Here is a 24,650-nt window from a genome sequence, read left to right on the forward strand (position 1 = left end):
CATCTTTCCTATTGCCCGCTGTCGACGTTGAGTGAGAGTGAGGCTGTGTGTGCGCTCGAAATGAATGTCACAAACTCAGCATCCAGTTGCCCATAAGAACGCTCGCATGGCTTTTGTATTGCGCCATAAACGTTTCGCTGCTCGTAACGCCACAACGCTCGGCCTTCGCCGCGTAGTCTCCCCAGAAAACGGCAATACCAACAGCAGCAGCAACAGCAACAGCAACAGCACAATATAACCAGGCGGAGGAATAAATAAATCCAAATCCCATCCGCAGACAGATAAAAACTCAAGTCTCCAACGACTCAAAAGCGCTGCGTCGCCGCCGCCGTCTCAGTCGCTGCTCCGCTGCGGTCTCTGCCCACGCTGGCATCGCAGCCCGCGCCGGCAGCAAGAATTACCAATTACACGAAATTTTTATACTCTTTTAAAAATTTCGTTTTATTATAATATTTATTATCGTGGCGCGCAGTAGTGTCTGCGGAACTCAGCTCCACTCTTGGCTTCAGCTCCCGATTCCAGTGATTTCGATTCTCTCGATTCTCCGGATTACGATTGCGTTCCATCGTCTTCGATACCGTTTCCGATTCCGATTCCGATCCGCCGGCTTATTGTCACTTAACAGTTATAGAGCGCATAAAACGCGACACGGAAACCCATGTGAAAAATCGGAAAACCGAAAAACTGTCAAAACATTTCGTTTATAACTCTCAGTGTGCGGTGCATAAAAATTAAAAAGCCATAAAGTTGACATCGTAAAAGGGCCCCAGAGTTCGAGTTCGATAGTTCTACCTGCCAAGTGTTTTATGGCATTTTAAACAAAGTAATTAAAGCGAAACGAAGAAAGCCTTTCTCCGCAAACAAACACCAGCGCACACTCCTAAAAAAAGCCATAAAAACATAAGAGTGCCATTAAAAAACAGATCGCGCGCCTATAAATCACACGTACGAAATCCCGCCGGCACTTGGACCATTCAAAATTCCGCGTAATTGATGGCCGCCTTTTAATTGCTTTCACAACAAATAAAGCAGGCACACCACACACCACACACACGCACACACAGCAGCCTGCAGCTGGCACAACAACACTCGGCTGTAACCCGAGACCATATGCAAATTTAACAAATTTCGTTGTGAATTCGCCAGTTTCGAGCGAAAAAAAGAAAACGGAAAAGCTGAAAAGCTGCACGCCAAAAGTTTGCTAGAGAAAATCCAAGAAAGGTAACGAAATGCAATATCCCAGTTCTCCGAAATGAGAAAGTAGCTTAAAGTCAGGCAAAGTTTCCAATATCTATCTTCTCTATAACTAAAAAAGTTACTAACTCTTTGCCAACTTAGACTAAACTTAACCGGGAATACTAAACCCGTACTAACCCCTTTGGCATTGTGCTGGGAAAAACTCTGAGAGCTGAAAAGTATAGAATTATATATATATTTTCCACTTGAGTTCTCTGTTCTTTACCATCCGCAAGATTTATGTTAAGTCTAAACATATTCAATTTGGCTAATGTTCGTTTTATGTTTTCCGAGCAATTTTTATAAGCAGTATATATTTTCCATTTTCCCTTGTTTCTTTTTGTTTATCACATTTTGAGCAACACTTTTATGATAGCCAAAGTTTATTTTAGGTTTTAGTACATTTTAATTTGATCAATTTGTGGTGATTTATATAGCGATTTCACTGTAGTTTCCATGGGGTTAATAAGGCAGTAAAATCAAATCGGGAGTTTAGAACATAAATTTTAAACACTTACTTGCTACTAAAGTTTAATTTGATTAGGTAGATATGGGCATTTCTAATTAAGTTTCGTATGGATTATAAAGTCATCAAGATAATGGAGATACTGAAAGGGCAAAGAGATCTTTAGATTTGATGCCATTTATAGTGGTTAGTGATTGGGTAGATAGTTATATAAATAGGTATTAATCAGGAATTAATATTCTGCAATATAATATATATAGGAGTTAGAATGATAGATTTAATCCCTTTAAAAATATAGAATAATATAGAATTCTCTTTGCCTTAGCATTAATATTGTACGTAAAAAATGGTTACGAAATTTAGAAAAATCTTAAGATCTTAAGTACCAACTTTTGGATCTTTTTCCTTCGCTGAATTCGCACAAAATTTGTTAAAGAATGCTTGAAATGTCTTAAACCGATATATCCAATCCCAAAAACATAGCCAATCATACCGAAAGTCGATACCCAACGAAAAGAACTTGAGTGAAAATAAGAGAGAATACTATCCGAAGATTCGATCCTCGGCCAGAGAGCAGAAAACTATGTGCAATGTCAAAATTTGTTTTCGATAGTATGCTGCCAAAGTATCCACAGTTCCAGCCGTTTATCAGTTCGCACCACCTAACCACCACCCCCCCGACTTCGTCATCTGCAGCAGTAGCCGCCGCCCTAGCCGCCGCCGCCTCCGCCGTGAGCCACAGCAACAACACCAGCGCCAGCAGCAACACGAACCACAGCAGCGGCAGCCCCAGCAGCAGCAGCAACCACAACAACGTCAACTTGAGCGGATCCGGTGGATCTCTCTCGCCCAGCCAGCTCAGCCAGCACTTGGGCCACCAGTCGCCCCACTCGCCGGTCTCCTCCTCGTCGCCGTTCCAGCAGCACCAGCAGCAGGTGCAGCAGCAACAGCAGCAGCATCTCCAGCAGCAGCAGCAGCAACAACAGCAGCAGCAGGCACAGGTGCACCACCAGCAGCACCACCAATACTCCTCGCTGTCCGCTGCCCTCCAGCTGCAGCAGCAGCAGCACCACATCAACAAGCTTGCCGCAGCCGCTGCCGCTTCGCACGGCCACGCCCATCAGCAACTGTTGCTAACGCCCCCCTCGGCGGGCGACAGCAGCTGCTCCCCATCGCCGTCGGCCTCCGGCAGTTCCTCGCTGCACCGCAGCCTCAACGACAACTCACCGGGATCCGGAGCCTCCGCATCAGCGGCATCCGTGTCCGCGTCGCATTCCGCCGCCTCCGCATCAGCGGCATCCGCATCAGTTGCCGCAGCAGCCGCTGCAGCAGCCGCCGCCGCCGCGGCCAGCTCCTCGTTTGCCATCCCCACCAGCAAGATGTATCCGTACGTGTCGAATCACCCGAGCAGCCACGGAGGACTCTCCGGAATGGCCGGGTTCTCTGGACTGGAAGATAAGTCGTGCAGGTGAGTTGGGGAACTCGATAATACTTGGGGGATAAAGAAGAAAGTTGATTAAGTTTTACCTTCAATTATATATCTTTTCTTACTAAGAAGTACTAAATACTTTACAGTCCTTTTGTTTTGTAAAAAATATTAGATCCAGCTTACCATTACTTTTGTGAAAGTTGTATTCAAAATAAATAAGCATTCAAGAATTTTAAAGTCATTAATAAGAATAATAGATCTATATTTTCAATTCGTTCTTAATCTCTCTTAAACAATTTCTATAAAGTAATAATATTTTAAAGCAAAACATAAACCTTTGATTCTTATTAATATTAAACTCTTATCTTTGATTCCCCATTTATGTAAAATTCAACTGAAACCTGCAACTATAATGAAAATCAAGGGAGTATTATATCGATTTGGGGCAACCAAAGTTAGTATTTATTTTAAAACTATGACTACTAATCGATCTCCTGGCCTGCTCAATTTTCTTATTCTTAAACTCATTAAAAAGATAGCTTCCTCTTTTAAAAATTAAACAAGTCACCTTTCCGGGAATTCATTTCGCTTGCTCTCGATTGGACAAGCGGAAATGCCAGTCGAAACCTTGAGTTTAAATTTCCATAAACCGCAAACCACAAATCCGTTTCGAATGCGCTCTAATTATGGGCAGGATCCTGCTTCCCAGTGTCCGGACCAGGTCCCTGACCTCTGGCCATTCATATCGAATGGCCATAAAGCCGGCAAATTAGAGCAGCCTGCGGTGCCCACAAGATTCGCACGCAGCCTGACCTTCCGCTGCGGCCATTTGCATATTAGTCCACTGTACCATAACTACAGTGAGTCCTGCTGTGCGTGGGCGTGTTCGGGATTAGTGGGCAATTAGAGGTGACCGCAGAAGGGGGCATGCAAATGGTCAGGGCACAGCGGCTCATTAGCATGTGACTTCTGGAAGGCAGCGAGAGTCGGGAAACAGGAATCAGGAATCAGGAGTCGGGAGAGCAGGGATCACACACATGGTTCCGAGGCTAATCTCTGTCTTTCTCTCTCTGTCCCACAGCAGGTACACGGACACCGTGATGAACAGTTACCAGTCGATGAGCGTACCTGCCTCGGCCTCAGCGCAGTTTGCCCAGTTCTATCAACATGCCACAGCCGCTGCATCGGCGGTATCCGCGGCCAGTGCCGGAGCCATCGGTGTGGACTCCTTGGGCAATGCCTGCACTCAGCCGGCTTCCGGTGTGATGCCAGGTGCCGGAGGAGCGGGTGGAGCCGGCATTGCCGATCTGCCAAGGTATCCCTGGATGACACTCACAGGTGAGTCATATATTACATTTCTTATATAAACTTGAGGATGGAAAAATAGATTTAAAAAATCAAACAAAATCATCGAATTATGCACTAAGATCTGTGGAAATTCCCACTTAATATAAAGGAAAACAAAATGAACTCAAATCAACAATCCCCAAAAGGAAAATCGTAATTTATTTACGAGGAAAAAAACTCATATAAAATGAAGAAAAGATCAGTATACATTTTTGAAATAAATCATGACAATTACACAGCGGAAAAACACTTTCTGAAAGTTTGAAAGGAATTATATACTCAAAAGATATTTACACATGTACTTTCAATCTTAAATCAATTTCCTTTTTACGATCTATGAATCGATCTTTAAGCTTTTTGTGTACATATAAATCATGGTATATAACACAAAGATAAACAAAAGATGATTCTGCCTAAATAAGAAAATACAATTAGCAAATAAAAAATATCTTAAATAGAATATATTAAATTTTTAAATACATTTTGTAATGTAGAATTTTTTCCTCTCCATCTATATTTAGAGTATGTTTTTCCCATACTCCCTGATCTTGTTTTTCCACGTGCAATTCTCTAAATGGTTAGTTTATATCATCCTATAGCTGCTATAAACAATAGTTTAACCTAGTGCAAACATTTCCAATGGCATTTCAATTTCCCGCGCCATTCCATCGCCAATTCCAATTCATAATGAACACTTTGGGGGGCACTTCCAAGTCGTTTATTTCGCATCAGTCTTCCAGCGCGATTCGAGTCCAAAATCCGAATCCGAACCCCAATCCCAAAACGTATCCAAAAAAACAGCGAAATAAACGAAGAGCTAAAAAAGTTGGCAGTAAATAAAAATGAAAATAGTTTGAAAAATGCTTCGGTTGTCTGTCTGTCGTCGATTTGTAATTTAAATAGCCTCAAGGTTGCTCCGCGCACAGAAACACAGACAGACAGAAAAAAAGGCCTGGGATGTGTGCTCGCTCCGCGCATACGAAATCCAGATACAGATACTCGCCAAAGAGATACAGATACTAGAGATACAGGCACAGATACAACGGCGAAACGAAAAGTGTATCTTTTTATGCGGCTAACGTAGTACGAGCGAACTCGCCTCCAAATTTATGTGGGTCAGTTTAATTTACGCGATCCGTTCGCTCTTTTTTCGCGCATTTCTGCCGAGCAGATTTATATGCCATTTCCACACTGCACAAGAAATTGAGCGAATTTGGTTTTCCGCCACCCGACCGCGGGTTGAATGCCTCCTGATTAATGGCGGACGGCATATGAATAGACTGTCAATTGGCCAGAGTTATAGACTCCGTGGAATAGAGAAGAGATCGGGCGATGTATTTACTCGAGAACCCCTAGGGGATTTCACTTGAATTTATGACCCAGACATGTGCATTAACTCGTATGAGTAATTATCCATCGATGGGTCTGCAGACAGATTGCAAATAATAAACGAAAGCAAGGTGGTAATTTTATGAACATCATATATTATAAAAGGTCTCTGTAAAAGAGAGTAAAGAACTTACAGAGTAAATATACATATAATAGACCTAAATCAGATGCCAGGCCCTGTGAATATTTACATTTTTAGCCAGGTCTTGGGTGTCAGCAAATCGATAACCAATGCTTCGATGAATCTATGCAGATTAAATATCAATTCCACTATTTTAGACCAATGAAATTATGAAAACATTTGCATATAATAATGATATTCCACACGCCCATTCGACCGACTTGCTGGCCAAAACCTGTTGGCCATAGTTAAGAGCTTTGGGGCGGGAAGATAAACGGTATTTCGCACAATGAAATATTTTGCATATCTCTCGCTCACAGCGCCGTGGCGATAAAATTGTCAACGAGATCATAGACGACGCGACTGGCGACGATGAAAGTAAATACGAGCATGACGCCATTATGGCAGCCAAGTGCGCGACACGTCGACGCAGCGGGTTCTCCTCCTGGCCCCCCATTCCCCCCCTTAAACAAAAAATCCAGATACTGTACATAAAGTTGCACATAAACTGCACATATACATATATATATATGTATGTGAGAATCCCTCCTGCAAAAAGTCTGGGCGCTTGGCTTTCACTTGGCCAAGCCTTAGCGAACCCACCCAAAAAATAGAAAATAGAAAGAAAAAACACACAGAGACCCGGACACACGAGCAACTGCCACGGCAATGGTTGTTGTTGCAGCAACGTTTTACAGCTGAATGCTTGCCAAATGCAATTTAACTAATGAATTTTAATATTTTACGCCAAAGCGTCTGAATGAATTTTCATTTTCACATCGTTGCACCGACTGCGCCAGCAGCAACGTCAACAACAATGTTGCATGTTGCCGCCGCACAGAGCCTGGGTCGTGGAAAATCCAACAGAAAACTGCGGGAAAAACGGGAGGCAAGGCGTGCCTGCACCTGATTATGCTGATAAGAAAGCAAAGAGGTTAACTTTTCTTAATTATCTGGAAAAGCGCAGCACCGACAAAGCATGAAAATGGCAAAAGCTTTTCCCGTCTTGGGATATATTCGCAAACTCAGCACGTGCCGGGGGGGGAAGATGAAGAAAATGGCCAAGAAAAGGGGTGGTGAAGAAGTACACGGGGAGAAAATTAGGAAAGGAAATTTACGAAATTAATATAATTATTTCGATTTCGTAAATCTACAATTATTTTCCATGTGTAGACAAAACACTGACTTGGCCAGATAAGAAGCGTCTGGCCCATAAATTGTGCAATCATCGAAGCGACAAAGAAGTCTCGGCCTGCAGAATCTTAGAGATTGTCCGTCTGTCTGTCCGTCTGTCTGTCCGTCTGTCTGTCCGTCTGTCTGTCCGTCTCTCTGTCCGTTCGTGTGTCAAATAAAGTGGCAACAGCGACAAGGCGAATGCACAGAAATTTGTGTATTTTAATTAAAAATGCGCCAACGATGCCGAGCAGCTTCATCTGCTTATTAATTAGGAGGAGCCGACGACTCTGGTCGTTGCCTCTCGGTCATCTCCCCCAGATGCTCCTCCATTCCTCCTTAACATACAGTAAGTCCCCAGCATCCCCCAACCATCTCTCGTGGTCTACTTAAAGCGAAGCCGGTTCAACTGGCCACAGAGGAGGTTCACTCTCCCGGTGGTCCAGTGGCCAGGCTAATTCTGCTTTTTGTGGCCGGCGCTGACAACTAAATTGAAAATGGCTCGATTGAGTGGTTTATGGAAGGCTACCATGTGGAACCTCTACCGGGGAGCTGGCAGTGGTCATGATTTGAGGGATCGTTGCGAATAGCCTCAAGGCTGTTCTGTGAGGAATTTCGCATTAACAACATATGGGGAGCACTCACAACTCCTTAGTTTTTTAGCAACAACAACGAGAAAAAATATTAAAGAAAACCCATAAGCTAATTGTTTTTCTCCTTTTTTTCCTCTTCAATTTCAGACTGGATGGGAAGTCCCTTCGAGCGTGTCGTTTGCGGCGATTTCAACGGTAAGTACCGCAATTAACCAAAAACCCTTGAAGTTAATTCCCCGACTGGCATTGAACCAATGGGTTATGGTCCAAGGATTGCGGGTAATCCGTGGAATATGATGGTTTTTTAGTTTTGCTTTAGAGCCTGGCCAAATGGCCTTGAGAAATATGAGTTACCTGCTGCGGGCGTAGTTCTTTCTCTGGTACTTTCACCTCGGTGAACCCTTCTCGGCGAAATGCATTCGTCACATAACTCCTGCTGTCCTGTCATAAATCCCTCAACCTCTGTCCTTTTCTATGGACAATTGCATTGTTTATCGGAGTCATTTACCGGCAAATACGAGTTTATGAAAAGGTTTTAAACATCCCAGCAACTGTTCGGCATTCCATGCTAATATCTCTTGAACTCTGTGAAAGTTGCAGCTGAAATTCCATTCAAATATTGGCCATGTATCGTAAATCACCCTTCCCTATTGACAGGGCCCCCCAAAATACGAATCCCTGATGTACATAGTAAATACTTGGAAATACATCTCCTGTTTGGTGACAGAAGAGTCAAGACACTCATTCGTTTGATCGATCTGCGTTCTTTTGGGACTCGTTAAATGGCTTTTTATGGGCGTTTTATGATCTATTTACGATTTTACGGATGGTCTTGCGCCGTGCATAACGATCGTGATGTTATGTTCTGTGGACTACCGATCCCCGTTTTATGGTCATGATAATGGCGTTGATTGTTTGCCGAATCACCGCCATATAGCGATATAGCCTATATGTTCCATTTAATTAGTTTGAAACACGGGCAGCCACTGTCAATTGCGGTTTACAATGGGCGGTCATTTAATCGGCATTCAAAGTCGCATTCACACATTCCCATCTAAATTCCCATTCACATTTCACTTGAGTTAATGGCCGATCACTTTGTAGTTTTTTTCGAATTAGTTGAGCACGTAATCGAATAACAATCGGGAAGTATATTAGGTTTATTAGTTACTTTTTGTAATTTATTGAGGCAAATTTAAGATCAATTTAATGTTATATTTATTTTATAATAATTACACTCAACTTAAAGCATGTAAGCACCCGGTTTATGGCTTTTAAGAGGACGGTATCGATTGGGAAATGAATTCAAGCATATTAGTGCGCATTGCGCATACGCACTGTGGCCCCGCAATGACACTTCCTCTCTCTGTAAATTCCTTTCATTCCCCCTTTGTTTTCGGTGTGGCATGTAATTGCGAGCCGTTTAATTGCTCTCAAAAACATGGTCGAACAAATTGCGGCCAGTGTCCAAGCAGTCTGGCTTTGTGGTTCCTTGGCCTCCTTGGGCCTTAGTCTGAAATCGGAGCAGAAGTACGTGCCACAGCTCAGCTTTGGGCGTCACAGATCGTTTGATATGGGAGCGGGTTAAAGTCCCCCTTGGCTTCCAATTCTCCCTTGGACGATCCTCTGGTGTTTGTTTTGAAAATAAATCTCTGGCGTTGGCGTTGAGCGGAGTCATTCGGGCAATTTACAGCACTAACAGTCGCTGTTTGACAAGTAATTAACTCACCGAGTCTCCAGTTGCCATTCTGCATAGATTTTTGCTGCTGGTGGTTTCTTTTGCTTGAGGTTTAGGATTACTATAGGATGGAGGATCGACAAGAGGGGAATTAAGTATGAAAATTACATAGGTATGTTATTTTTTATGGGTTTTTAATGAACTAAATAACAATTACCTATGATTCTTCTTCCTTATTCATACTAAGAACTCAAGTTTCGAAACAAGCCTTAAATATTATTCTTAAATACTTGCCTGTCAATTTTGCATTATTTGTTGTTATGCAAACTTGTAATTGAAATGTTTGTAATCCTCTCAATGTCTTAGTGATTTTCTAAAACAAACAGCTTAATTCATTACAAACTCGACTCAGAAGACTAACTATATTTGCGCCATGATTTATTCGCATTCTCCGCACACCGATAACAGCGCGAATGGAATAATAAAATATATTATTTTTATTAATTTTACAAGCCATAATTGCGACTCGCTCGCCAGGGAATTGAATTATGGACTTGTGTCTTTCTATCTCTCTTCCCGTCTCAGCTCCTATCTCTTTCTGTTTGAACCCTGGCTTGAACTTTTGCTTCGGATTAAATCAGTGCAATATCAATGTTTCAATTATATTTTCAATATTTTTTTCCCCTCTGCGGTGACGATCAATGTCATTGACAGGGGGAGGTCTTTTGGGGGGCGCGAAGATCCGCCATTTCATCGATAAATGTTGATCCCTCGCTCCTTCTCGCATCTCTCAGGGAACAGAACATGGACGACGGCTGGCAAGGGTTAATTTATGAGGCGCGATAAGCGAATTCCATTTCGTTTCGGTTTTTGTTTAATTTCCGATTCCCTGTGTTTTCTTTCGGTCTCTGTTTTCCTCTTTTTTTTTTATTTGGTATTTACATTTGCTGCTCCCTCCTTTCATATTCCTATCTCGCTCCCATACGACACCGTGTTATCGGCACGTTTCGTGTCGTTGTATTATTATTTTTTTCGTTTTTATTTTTTTCATTTTCATTTCGTTCTGCGGCGGCGGAAAATTCGAAATGACACGTTTCTCTGAGTTTTTTTTTTTTTGTGTTGTTTTTAACTACCCCGTGCGGCTGTTAATCTGCGGTTTTAATGCCCGAGTGGTGCAAATTGGCAAAAGGGGTTTGGATTACCAGGATCAGGATGCACAGGATGGGGGCGAAAGGGGTGCTCCTGGCGACACATCCGCAGACAAGGACCGGCAATGGCAGCCAGACTGGCGCGCATTTTGGGCACTGGGAATGGGCCGACAGACATGTAAATTTTTGGCGCAGACAAAATCAAATTAAAAGCGCACACGTTCCACAGACAATTGCCGACTCAATGCCCACCGACCTACCGAAACTCCCCGCTCATTTAATCAAAGTTTATTCCCCTCTCACACGCAGCGAAAAAATTGGGTTCAAATGTCAAATTCAGTTCATTTTGATTATAATTTAAATATATAGATCGGAATAGTATAATATATATATATATATTTGTAATTGCCAGAACCAAAGTCATTAGCTTAAGCTATAAAATATGCACAGACAGCTAGCCTTTCTTATCAGCTTGATTTAACCATATATAGTTAATTAAATATTAAAATTAATATTTCTCCCAGTACATGTGAGAAAAACAAAACAAAACCATTAGTAGGCAAAAGTTTTGCACATTTCCATTAGCTTTAATATTTAATTTACACAAAAGTTTTATTTAGAACTTCAGTCTCTGGCGTGCGACAATTTCGCAGGTTTTCCATTTTCCGCATCGCGTGCAATGCGTGACTGCTACCATTTTCCCCTCCCCGGACTTTTTCCGGTTGTAATAAATTCAAAGACAGAGAGTACTTAATATTAATTTAATCGTGGAATTAAACAAGTCACTGGCGGTGTCGGCTAATGCACTCCTTTGAGTGCGATTCTTGGGCTAAATTTATTACAACTTTTGATTAATTACCGAGATTAGAGTTTTTATGATGCACTTGGTTTCCTTTGATGAGCTATGATAGTTGAGAAATGTGGGTGGTAACGAGATAATTTCACCTTATTAAAGATATAGTGATGGTTAAATCAAAGTTCCTGTCTGATTTTACTATAAGACTTCCATTAAATCCCCCAGAAGTGATTTTCTTATATGAGTAGTTACATTCTTCAGGATTTTCCTAAATTTATGAAGCTAGATTTAAAAGGATATTTTCCCTAGAATAAAGAAAACCCTAGGCCTTTTGTGTTTCAAAAAATCCTCCCCTTTAAGAACTCGTTATTCCAGTTGTTGACTTTTGTGGGAATCCTTCCGCTTGCTCCTCTCCTTTCTCCTAATGAAGCAATTCAGGTAATTGGAGTTCCCTTGCCAGAGGAGCTTCATCTATATTTCTACATATAGTGCCTCTGAAGGGAGCAAAACTTCAGGCAAACAATAGGGGAAAATAAAACCTGTCGGTGACAAAAGACTGTCCCTCGGGGATCAGCATGGCAGCAGCATCGCCATCAGACACCATTTTCCTGAATTACTTTGACCGAGCAGCCATTAACAAAGGGCCAACTGTGAGTGCGAGTGTGTGGTGTGTGTGTGCCATTAATCAACTTTGTCAGCCACGAAAAAAAGCAAGAGAAGACACAAGAATATTCCAAAGGAAGTGCAAGATTGGAAACACTAATAAGCGGGCTCCGTTTCTGTGGTCTGCGGTGCCACGGCGGTTCGGGGAGCAAAAGACAATCAATTTCTCAGGACCCCTACTCAGGACCACACCTCAACATGCAACGGGGGTACACAGAGGAAAATAACAAACATTTTTAATAAAATATATGAGTGAAAGAGTACAGATAGCTGAGATACGAGAGAAACGATCTTTACCCCTAATCAGATTAATATATCATATACTTGTTCATTAATATTCGGTATAAAAGTATCCCAAGAATTAGCCTCTTTAGTACCTTCTTTTTCTCAGTGCACCCACTGCCCCGGCTACGGGTATTATATTGAAATTTCCATTCGAGAGGGGGATAAGCATGAGTTATGCACACGCCTAGGTAAATATAGAACCCGCATCGATCGATCGATGCTTTTTATACGAATTTAAGTGTCACGTTCTCGTTTTTGCGGGGGGAAATGGAGTGGTGGGGATTACAACAAGGGGGACGGGGGTGCTTCCCCGAATGGCGTTTTAATACGTCATCGTTTCAAGTCGGCCCACGCAATCTAAGTTATGGCCGACATCTGCCTCCAAGTTCTGCATTCGAATCGAAATCGGAATGGAGATGGCAATGGGTCTGGGAATGGGAATCCGAAGTTCGTGTTTGTTTTCACCAAATAGGAATAAGAACAGGAGAATAAATATATATATATATAGTATATAGTATATACCCAAATATCGAGTGCGGGGACCCGTGTGCACCGAGCCGTGAACGCAGTTGGGAAAACGGGCCGAAAAAGGCAAGGAAAACCCATTGGAGGCAAACAAAAAAGAAAAATCCAAAAAACAATACCAAAATGCGTTCGCAGTCAGAAGGCAGTTGGCTCAATTTATATGTATTTTCAATAAAATTCGATATAATGCTTGCCAAGGTTCATAGAACGACCAAATGAACTTGGGAGAAAAAAAGGAGAGAAAAGCAGCCAATGAAGGCAATCAATTTCAATTCAGTTTCCTCGCCTTTCCTTTTCCCAAAAAGAAAACTATATATATAAATATCGGCAAAACCAATGAGGCGTCCAAAGGGCAAGACGAGGCCAATTGCAGTTATGTTACTACCTCGAAACCTTTTTCGTTACCCTTTATCTTTAACGGGTTTGGGTATCTTAGCCTTGTAGATAAAACATTATATATTCTGTGACTTTTTAGAGGACTCTTGGGTGGCCCAAGAGTATATAAAATTAAGAAGTGCTTTACAGAATAATTTATCATATTTATTTTTGGTCATTAAGTTATTCCTTTAATGTCTGCCGGAGTAATTAAAATTCTTAGGGGAACATTATATATATTGGGTAAATTTGTATATTTTCTCAATCTTTCTTGCAGTATAAATAAAAGTTTACAGGGTATCTGTGTTGTTAGCTTCCCATTGCCATTCCCTTTGTCTTCTCTCAGTCTTAGCCGAAAAATAGTGCCAAACAAAGGAGCCAAAAAGTGTTGATGAACCCAAAGGCCACCCACGAAAACCGGCTCCCTAAGCTGCAGATACAGATAGAGATACACTCAGGGCTACAGATATAGCTACAGCTATGGTAGATACAGATACTTTACGTGAACAAATAATTCCACTCACATAGAGAGAGAGAGAGAGTCGCTGTGGCGCCACTTCATTGTGATCATTGAATGGCCGTTGATTGTGTCGCATCGATTCGCGGCGATTTTAATCGCAAGCGGCGCACATTAAACGCCTTTCATTTGCAATTAAATTGCGGCTCACAGAGGGTAGCGTAGATACAGATACACAGAAGAGGGCGGGGCCTTTGAGTCAGATTCAGATACAGATACAGATACTGATACTGTGGTGTTGCTCGACTTGCGGTCAGTTGGCGACACGTGTCCCCGGAAAAATTCAAGAACCCGGGGCTGAAGTGCCACAGCACAGACGCCGTTTGCAAAAATCTTTCGGATTACCAATTCTAGACGCCTAATGCCATTTATAGGCCATCGCTACAAATGCTCCACAGCTGTCCGTCCGTCCAAAATTAGTTGAGCTCCCTTCCCCCCAGCCCGGAACTTTCCCTCCTCGTGGTCCCCTTCTCCTTCTCCTGTTTTTCCGGGTGGCCCGACAAATTTATTGGAACCACTTCGGTGCGATGGGCTGAATTTGTGGGGGCCAAAAAGAGTCTGATTTTACCGGCTTCCTTTTGGCAAGACTTTCTGGCAAACAGTGGCGCAGTCATAGGGGTTAGTTAGACTTCAAAAGGGGGGTTTTCTACTAAAATAATATGTTATTTATATAATTTCACATAAATACTACTAACTGGTTAGGAGACTTATTTCCTTTTCTTTCTTTCTTTATTTGTTGTATGAAAAATAATTTCTTTTTAAAGATCCCCTGTTAGCCTGAGCCCCTGTCTAACAACCTCTCCTCGCTACATAACCCCCCTTCGGAAAACACCCATTCTGCGGCTGGCTTCTTCCGTTTTCCCTTTTCACTTCTGGCCATATATTTTTCACATTTATGTCGGGTATTTTGTCTTATCACACCCTCGTGTTTGCAGTGCGTGCAAAAAATGCCTTCACTGGGTGGGGGAGCTAGGAGGCGTGGCTGAGCGGGCGGAACTGTGGGTGGTAAGGTTGTGCCGCCAACCACCCACGAGATTAAAAATGCCATAAAGACAGTAAGGGTGAATGGCTCTAATGGCTGCCGTTGCCGTTATTCGTCGTCCCACTCGCACCCTGCCTTGGCAGTGTGCAAAAAAGGGAAAAGCGGCGAGAAGGAAAACGGAAAACGGGAAAAGGAAAACCGAAAAACTCGAGCTGTTACCAAGTTGCCATGGCTCCATGGTTCGGGCTCACTTTCCGGAATACAGAGCTAATATCCGAAAATGCAAGTCAGATAATGCGAAAAACATATGAGAATATCCATTACATTCGATATTTTAGAGATAAAATAAGGGTTCTCATATGTCTAAGAAACTAGGTTTTGATTTCAAAAACTATTACTAGATCGTTAGGAAAATATTGTTTGGGATGAAGTAAAAAATTATATTTATACTCTCATTCTTTAAACAATTTCTGCAACCTTTTTAGATGGAAGGGGGGTTTCAAATATTAATTTCTATGTGTAATAGCAATAACTGAACTTAATATTTTTAATATATTCAACCTAGAAAATTATCTTATTTAAATTTACAATTTAAATAGTCACATTTCAATTAAAATTCAAGACTTGTGAATTGTTTTCCCCGAACAATTCTCCATTTTATTTACTTCAACAACATCCTTTGTGGGCATGAGATACAGTTTTAATTGCAAACTCGGAAAGGCCTTTCTTTCCTGCTCTTCTAACTGCTCTCTTCACCCCCTCTAAGTAATTCCAATAATGGCGTGAAATATTTGATGAGAATATATTAATCCCCCAGGAGCCAGGAGTATTTGCAACATTTGCCAGGAATTTTCTTCACTCCCTCTCTCTCTCACTCCGAACAGACAGCGACAGCTTGCCATATATTTTCCAAGATTAAGCACACAATTAGCAGTGGGGCGGGGAAAAGAAGATACAAAGGGGGCGTGGCAGATCTGATAGCACAGACAACAACACACTGCACATAAATTGCAGAGGAAGCATCCCCCAGCGCAGGCTTTATCGCCACCACCCTCATCCCCGTAACCTGCCTCCCTGCGCGACTGATTAAATTTAAATAAATTTAATAAACATAAATTATTTGCAATGGCAGCCGGGAGCCAGGAGTCGAGTTGTTCTTGCCACCCCCAAAAGGAGACGACCATGAGCGCAATTTAATGGCGGCGCTTACCTGCCCCACCTCCGAGGGCAACCCACCACCCCCTTGTGCCACTCATCTTCGCCCCCCTGAAAAGTGCGGCTAAAAGCCACACACAAAGGCGCCAGATGTTGCCCGTGAGCCTTGTCTGAACAGCATTTAAGCGGCTTTTCTTTCAAAGTTTAATTAGTCTTCGTCGCTCCACGAATTCCGCGCATTTGCATATCCCAAGTGCGGTGGGGGAAAAAGGGGGAAAACTGGCAAGGAGGAGACCAAGGACCGCTCCCTGGGGATGCCTCATGATTTTACCCGGGAACATTGCAATTTACGCTAAATGCTGGAAAGATCGTCTCCGCAAGAACAATGAGAAAACAAAAAGAATGTTGAGCCATCACCATATATATATTTTTTTTCGGGACCCCCAGAAATACATTTTCCCCACTTCAATTCATTGCGAGTGTGATGGTATATCTCCTCGGGCATGTTAAATGTCTGCCGTTTGTTTATATATCTTTCAACATGCCATCCGGGAAGTTAGTTTCGAAAATTCGTACAAAATATAAACAAATCAGCATAAAACATATGCACAGCCAGTGAAATTTCTTCTTACTCCCTGAAAGAAAGAAAATGAGATAAATATACGATGGCATAAATATGCGTACACATTTCTGGATAACGTATCCTACATATATTTACGAATGAGCACCTATTGTAAAAATCATACTGAGAATTATAAAGAATCAAGAAAAGTTACTCTAGGAAAAATATGAGATTTAAATAAAATCCTTAATTAAATTGAGGGGATTATTCAGTCAAAAGCTTGTATCCATGTGAAGCAGCCATTTCCGACCCTATAAATTATATATATTCTTGATCAGGATCAATAGGGGAATCGATGAAGCCATGTTTTAAAGAAAAATAAATTTTTGAATTTTTTTCAAAATTTGATAATTTTATAAGGGGTTACATCATTAAAATTGTCAAAAAATGAGAAAATTTTGACTTTGTTAAAATTTTAAATTGAGTATGCAGATTTATAAACCTTATAAAAACTAACATAGAAGCGATTTTCGAATTGAATTAAGTGCCTTCTTGGCTGAGTAATGAGTTTTTTAAACATTGATTTGTCGAAAAAATTGTCTTATAAAAGTATTGATAATTATTGAGTTAAAGAATGCGAATATTTTAACTTAATTTCTTTGCTATATATAAGTTAGTAAACTTTTAGTAACATAGTTTAAACTGCTTCCTAAAAGGTAGCGTTGCCTTGAAATTTATGGAACATGAAATAATATGTTTATAAATAAACTAACATTGTCTATTGAAAACATTTTTTGTATATATTTTTGATCATTTTGAAAATTGTCTTAGAAAAAAATAATTTTAGAGGACCTTCTATTAGAACATGTAAAGAACAAAATTCGAATCGAAGTTCATTCACAAAATTCCAGTTTTTCTAGACTTTCTTATCTAAAAGTTATAACCATAAAAAGTCACATTTAAATTGTCAATGCCCGGGGCCTTAAACAAAAGGCCTCTCTGAGCTAGATCAGCATTATTTAAATATATAAATGCCCCCAGATACTATCATAAACTAAAGAGAAGCCCCACGCGGTTTCTACAAATTCCACTCAAAGACAAATACACAACGAAAATTTGCGCGCCAAAAGTCAACAAACAAGCGGAAAAAGAAGGCCGGAGGCGAGAAAGTTTCTTGTTTTTTTTTTTTTTTGTTTTTATTTTGGTCAACAACAGCAAAATCTGTGAATTTATTTGCCGGCAAACAGAATACATACGAGCTTGACCCCTGGTAGAAATACCGAATATCGAAATTCTAACTAATTGCTGGACTGAAATAACAATGAGGAAAACAGTGCTGCAAGCACGCCATGCCACACAATGTTTCTAAAGTTCTTTGTCAAACGATATGTAAATTTGTTTATTATTTACCAAAACGAAACGAAATGAAACGAAAGGGAAAATGGGAGCCAAACACTAAACACGAAATACTCGTACCCGAAATGTTTGTTTATTGTACAATTTTGTGTCGCTTGATAAACAAGAATTCCAAGTCCCCGCGGAACCACTTTCGAATGCACACACAGATACGCACACATACAGATACATATAGCGCTACTCTGGGGCAAACTATGGCGCTTTTTACCGCCCCCTCGCCCCCCTGTGTGTGTGAGTGTGTGTGTGTGTATCTTTATTGTACGCTTTGAATTGTTTTTATGATTTTTATGTCATCATAAGTTTCAGTCTCTGTTGCTGCTTTTTTTTGTTCAGCGTCTCGTTTTCGTATGTTTCTGCGCTTATTTATACGCGCCGCTGTTTATTGAACAATTACGTTTATGATTATTAATATTTTTAATTGTTAATGTCATTGTTATAGACGCTGTCCCCGGTTTTGGCCCATAACCATACCCATTTCCATAACCATTCCCATTCCCAACCCATTACCATTGCCATTCTCAGTCTCAGTCTCAGTCCCATGACAGCGGACGATATTCCCCAGCTTGTTGTTTTGTCACCTCTTGGATTCTCTCTATATATATATATATTCCCTCGATCCGTGCTCCATTTTGGCGGACAACGCCACCGCGTCTGGAATTTCCCGGGTTTCGGGGAAATAGAAACAGATTTTCTGGCCCCCAGGTTTTTATTCCGTTTTGTTTACTGGCCGACGCCGCCGATTCAGTCAATTGCAGATACGATTTATGGCGCGCTAATTGATTTTTAATTGGAAAATGGTTTTCCTTAGCAATTGTGCAACGGACCGGTTCGACGAGCAAAACGAAAAAAAATTTTAAAATAAAATCTCTAGACAGCCGCTTAGCGCTTGTCAAGTCTATCGAAGCGCTTTTAGCTTATTTATTGATTAGTGTGCAATCGAAAGTCATCGCATTGAAATCAATTATTGAAATTTGAATAGTTTATAGCAAGACATAATCACTTTTTAGCGTTCATTAAAATAAAAGTAAAAGTTTATTAGCAAATGTTAAGATTTATTGCTGATTTGAAATAGTTTTCACAGTGAAACATGCAAAGGTAAAGTAAATAATTAAACGAAATGGTTTTGATGGGCGATTTATGAAATTTGGGAAATACTTAATGATTTTGATCAATAAAAATTGAAGATTAATCTATTCATCCACTTTCCATGATAAATAATCTAATCCTTTAATTCATTTTACTGTAAAAATTCACATATATTGTTCGTTATATTAATAATCCCATTTCTTTGACTAAATCCGATTAATCTCGAAAATAATAGTGAAACGATCTGCTTAACCCAAAATTGATTCCAATAATATTTTCCATATTTTGAAAGAATTCCTCGCTGCTGGGAAAGATCATTGAACTCGAAAAGTCTCCCACAAAGTCGCTCTCTGCGAGACTCACTCGAAACCCGAATTGAAATCGTTGATTTTCCATTTTTCCCAAGCGGATTTAAGGCTTTTCGAATGGTTTTTTGAGTGGAAAAGCGGGCGGCGTTGGAAAATCAATAACAATGTCTATGACTCAATGTGTGTGAGTTCGAGCTCTCTCTCTCTTTTCCGCTCGGCTCCACGTGTGAGTGCGCTCGCATTGGCACCCTGTTCCTCTTTCCAGCCATTATACCGGTTTGCTTGCGCCGACTCACCACTTCGCTCAACTCCCCATCCCGCTCGCTCTCGCTCAGGCGTTGCCATGCCAACGCACTCTGGCCGCTCTCCATGTGCCTGCATGTGTGTGCGTGTGCATGTGTCTACCTGTGCAGAGGCAGACATTGCGGCAGCCATGTTGGATTCCATCACTCCGCTCCTGCGAGCGAGTGCAGCCATCCCGCTCGCACCTGCGCCCTGCGCCCCGGCGGCCATTGCGGCCATCGTAAATCTTGTTTAGGGGCGCGTGTGTCCTGGGAGTCGTGATTTATGGGACGAATTGTAGCTGCTCATTGTAGCGTGTAAATAATTCAGATTAGTTCGCTATTCCCGGACGCAGGACCCCGCAAAAGGGGGGTTTGATTAGAATTAAAATTGCTTTTTCCCCGGCTCAACTATGTCCTGTCTTGTTCATGTTATTGTTCTGCTCTATCCTGTCCACTCCAAGCTACGAATGTATTTCCCATTTTATGACCGCTATTCGGGAATTAAAAACATAGCATTGCTTTCACAGGAAGTGAAATTAATTTCAATTTAAAGGGATGCAATTATCCTTGAATTTATTTTGGAGGTTTGAAGGTTATTAAAGTTTTAATTTACCATTGACAAGTTATAAATCTACTTCTGATAAGTAATTTATAAACTAAATTGGTAATATATTCACTGTAATTGTCATGAGTTAACTTATTTTTCTTAGCTAAAATTTCCGTTCTAAAATATACTTCCAAGCGAATACTTTATATTATTCCCTCTATGACTCACCTAAGTTGCTTATCAGCTCAGGTAAATTCAACCGTCACAGGCTCATCCGTCCGTAAATATTTTGCCAACTGCTCAATCTCATAAAAAATGCAGCGGAAAGTCGACAATAACAAAAAATCCAAATGATTTACAACTGCAACTGGAAAAGATTCAGAAAATCTGCACCTTTCATAATATTACGTAAAAATTGTCCCTTTCTTTGCCCTTCATTGTCGCTGGAAAGTCGCAATTTGCAAACCATAAAAAATTGCCGCTGACAAGGAAACCTTTTAGCTGAAAAACTCCACACAAAGGCGGCAAAAAAAACAGCAAAAAGAGAGACAGGGAAGCCATAAAACGGCAAGCGGCTAAAAGTGAGAGGCTGCTGCTAGGCTCTGGCACTGGGACAGCAATTTGTAGATAGCGAATTTTTGATTTCCGTAACATAAACACGGAGCCTGTGCCCATTCCTGGCGCATTTTCGCACCGTCGCGCAAAAAATTCGCACAGGTAGCGTGGTAAATTGCTAAAAAAAAGAACAGGAGATACAACAAAATGTAAAGAGAAAACAAAAAAGTACAGACAGAAATGTGTGGCCTGCTGCAGGGAAAATCGAGAGAAAAGCGCTGGCTGGCCACCAGGGCGAGACCTGCTGCTGGGCGATTCGGTGCCGGTTGCTTCACCCTTCCACGCACTGCGTGCGATGCCAATCCGCAGCGGAATCAGGTCCGGAATGGACCCCGGGGAGTCCGTGTCCTGCGGAGGCGACTGCTGCTGACGTCAGGTCTAGTCTCTTGGCTCACCCTTCCTCCAGTCAGTTGGGAAAAACTATTTGTTTGCCTCGTAATTTGCAGCCAGACATTTCCAGTGCAGCGAATCCACAACCCACCAGATCCAATCCCCAATCCCTAAGCACAAATCATGGGGCGACATGCCTCACATGTGTTGCTGCTGGCCATTTCCAACTGTCTGACAGCGTCTTTGCAGCTCATTAAGCGTTGCCAAAAACAAAAAGCAGCGACATCGTCATCTCTACAACATCTGACGTGACTTTCTCTGCTCTTTTCCTCCACAGGCCCCAACGGATGCCCTCGAAGACGCGGCCGCCAGACCTACACACGCTTCCAGACCCTCGAACTGGAGAAGGAGTTCCATTTCAATCACTACTTAACCCGGCGGCGGCGCATCGAGATCGCTCACGCCCTCTGCCTAACCGAGCGCCAGATAAAGATCTGGTTCCAGAACCGGCGCATGAAGCTGAAGAAGGAGTTGCGAGCAGTCAAAGAGATAAACGAACAGGTAAGATCTCCATTTCCGGCTAAGCTTGTCTTGAAATATTCTGTTTCCCCAAATTCCTAACTAACCACATCTTGTTCTCCCTTCTGCAGGCGCGTCGCGATCGTGAGGAGCAGGAAAAGATGAAGGCCCAGGAGACGATGAAATCCGCCCAGCAGAACAAGCAAGTGCAGCAGCAGCAGCAACAGCAGCAGCAGCAACAACAGCAGCAGCAACAGCACCAGCAGCAGCAACAGCAGCCGCAGGACCACCACTCGATCATCGCACACAATCCGGGCCACTTGCACCACTCCGTCGTCGGTCAGAACGATCTCAAGCTCGGCCTGGGCATGGGCGTCGGCGTGGGCGTGGGCGGTGGCATCGGACCCGGCTCCCTTGGCGGTGGTTTAGGCGGCAACCTGGGCATGATGAGTGCCCTGGATAAGAGCAATCACGACCTGCTGAAAGCGGTCAGCAAGGTCAACTCCTAAGCTGGCCAACGCCGTCGCCGAGAGCCGAGCCAACGAGCCCATCTTCCACCAGCCGCACCACTAGCTCCACAAGCACCACCACACCACCACCACCACCGCCGCATTGCGCGTCGCGTCCTCGTCTCTGTGCAGCGCGCGTGATTGAAAGCAGAAGATAAACTCGATAACTAAAATACGTAAAGTTTTACATAGTAAATAGTTGAATAAGTCTACAAACCTACAAGCATACAAGCCAGCGAGTTGGTCCTGTGGCACGGGGACTCTTTGCTGGGGCCAACGATTGGATTGGCAGTGGATCAAAGCTTTCTGAGGTTTCCCCCAGGTGCCATTGTCTATGTGATAGAGCAGCGCCTGCGATTCCTTTCCAGATCTCCAGTGAGAATTTGTGTATCTGACATTTCTTCCTTTTGTTTTCCCTTTCGTGCAACCCCCAAAAACTGCCAATTCAACCCCCAGTGAAGAGTCCGTGGGCCAGGGGACTCAAACGTGGTAATATTAATGGATAACTTGAACTACTTAGAATAGCGGTTAATGCTTAAGGCAGGAGTTAGCAGGAGACGCGATCTATATAAATGAATAATGACGAAATGAGCGATTTTTGATAGTCAGATAGAACTCCGTTGCCCGACCTCAATCGGCTCTTAATGGGAGTCCGGTTTGCGGGAAGGACTCAAACGGATTCGAGTGTAAAATTATTTGCGACTGCTGTAGGATAACCTAGTTCGATATTTAGAAGCCACGTTCGACTATGTTTGACGGTCTATGAATACAACCTATATATATTCAAATATATATATATGTGGATATGCTTACAGATTAAAGATACTTACATATAGAGTTATAGAGCGTACGTTTTTGTATCTACTACTACTATTTATTGGATATTTCTGTTTATGTTTTCCACACAAGATAAACCCTCTTCCAATGTTTTGTTTAAGCAAAGTCTCTACTGTATGTTTGCTGTATTTTGTTGTATGCCAACGCTTGAATACAATGATTTCTTCAATGCCATATTAATCTTAATTCGACTCGGATCGATTCGATGAGTAAGCAACCTAACGAGTAAGCAGCAAAAGTATGCAGAGAATTGCGCAAATATTTCCATAAATACCAGGTGTAAGAAGGAACGGTATGCAACATACCCGAAAGCATAATCACGATTTCAAATACGTAATAATAATAATATTAATGAAACGAGAAACTTAATTTGAGTTAGGAGGGAGCTGAGAAATTGTCGTTTTGCCAGTGACTAAAATTTTAAATTAAAATACAATTAAGCGAAGGCGCAATGTCTGCCAGTCTACAGAAAAAGAAGAGGAAACACTGAAATACGTATTAGATTAAGGTTGCAACAACGGAGATAAGGCCAAGTAGGGAAAGATATAGAGGAGACGATCGGCACAAAACCCATATACGTAGATTTCAAACTTCCCGAAATTAAATTTACCTAGCATAGTCTCTCTCGCGGATTGCAAGTTGGATTAAAGTCAAAATCTATTTATTATACACAACCGAGGCGGAAGGCTTACACAGCGCGCGTATTTACATAAACAATTATTGACAAATATATATATATGAGAATATATTACAAATATATACAACTATGAACTTATATGTGTATGTATAATACCTAAATGTATGTGTATCTAGTATGATTAACATTAAATGCAGTCGAGTCAGAGTTAAAGTCACGTTTTGCCCACAACCACACCACCAACACCACCGCCACCACATAAAGTCAGCCTCCCCAGACCGCGCCCTTCCTTCTGTATTCAGAGTCCTGTGTCCTTGCAGGAAGTTATATCTTTTCCGCGTTCTCCCCTTTGTTTTGCCTTGGTTCGAGTGATATTCACGGGTGGTGACAGCCTTTTGCCTTGTTTCAAGACCTGATTGGAGGAACTCAGTTGTTTCCGTTCCCGCTTCCGCTTCCGTATCCGTTCTGTTTTTGTTGCGTTTCAGTTTGCTTTAAGTTGAATGTTTAGACTATTTGGATGGCCTAGCAAATTAGCGCGTAAATTAATTAATTAATTTTGTTTGACCTTAATGCTAAAAACTTTCTGTTAATTTTAGTTTAAGTTTAGTTGTGACGAATTGTGTATTATATAATTTTATGCGATTTTAAAATGAATGCGAAAAACAATTAAAGAACCCTTTGTTTCACTCCCCCACACTGACTGGGAGGCCACTGCAACGAGATCCCATCCATACGACGACCTTTTCGATGAGGTCCATAAACTCGAAATCAAATTAAATATTAGCTAATGCCTAACGAACATATATACGTAGAGTCAAGTCGACAAATACATATTTACTAACCAACCCAGTTTACTCACCCAGCCAGAAATATTCGGAATTTTGCGATAGATCGAGAGCCCGCATATACGTAACTGAATTATATTCGAACCTTAAAGAGATCCCTAGTATTAGATCGAGAGCCCGGCGCCCGATCCAGAGGTGTGCCCCAAATATTTGCCATCGTAATTGTACATAAAACTGCATGACAACTATATTTACGCTAAGAAAATGGAATACAAAACCTAGAAATCATATTTCGTTGCATTCGAAACGATTTCGGCCAAGGGAATGAATACAATAT

At 41.8% G+C, this 24,650-nt stretch overlaps 1 protein-coding gene across 3 annotated transcripts; it reads left to right on the plus strand.

Moving 5' to 3' along the window:
• The first annotated feature begins 329 nt into the window (after nt 1–329).
• Nucleotides 330–24,199, plus strand: abd-A (abdominal A). Of its 3 annotated transcripts, none has more exons than XM_020961663.2 (6): nt 330–1,221; nt 2,186–3,170; nt 4,213–4,469; nt 7,902–7,949; nt 21,364–21,587; nt 21,677–24,199. In XM_020961663.2, exons 2-6 carry the CDS (start codon nt 2,293–2,295, stop codon nt 22,052–22,054), a joined length of 1,785 nt encoding a protein of 594 aa, XP_020817322.1. In that variant the 5' UTR covers nt 330–1,221; nt 2,186–2,292; the 3' UTR covers nt 22,055–24,199. The 3 variants fall into 3 exon arrangements, with proteins under 3 accessions (XP_020817322.1, XP_020817323.1, XP_020817324.1); XM_020961664.2 differs by having other exon boundaries at nt 330–986; XM_020961665.2 differs by having other exon boundaries at nt 330–823.
• Nucleotides 24,200–24,650: the final 451 nt, after the last annotated feature.

Source organism: Drosophila serrata, unplaced genomic scaffold (genome assembly GCF_035046125.1).
Source record: "Drosophila serrata isolate PLE 108 unplaced genomic scaffold, ASM3504612v1 contig_382, whole genome shotgun sequence".
Lineage (NCBI taxonomy): Eukaryota > Metazoa > Arthropoda > Insecta > Diptera > Drosophilidae > Drosophila > Drosophila serrata.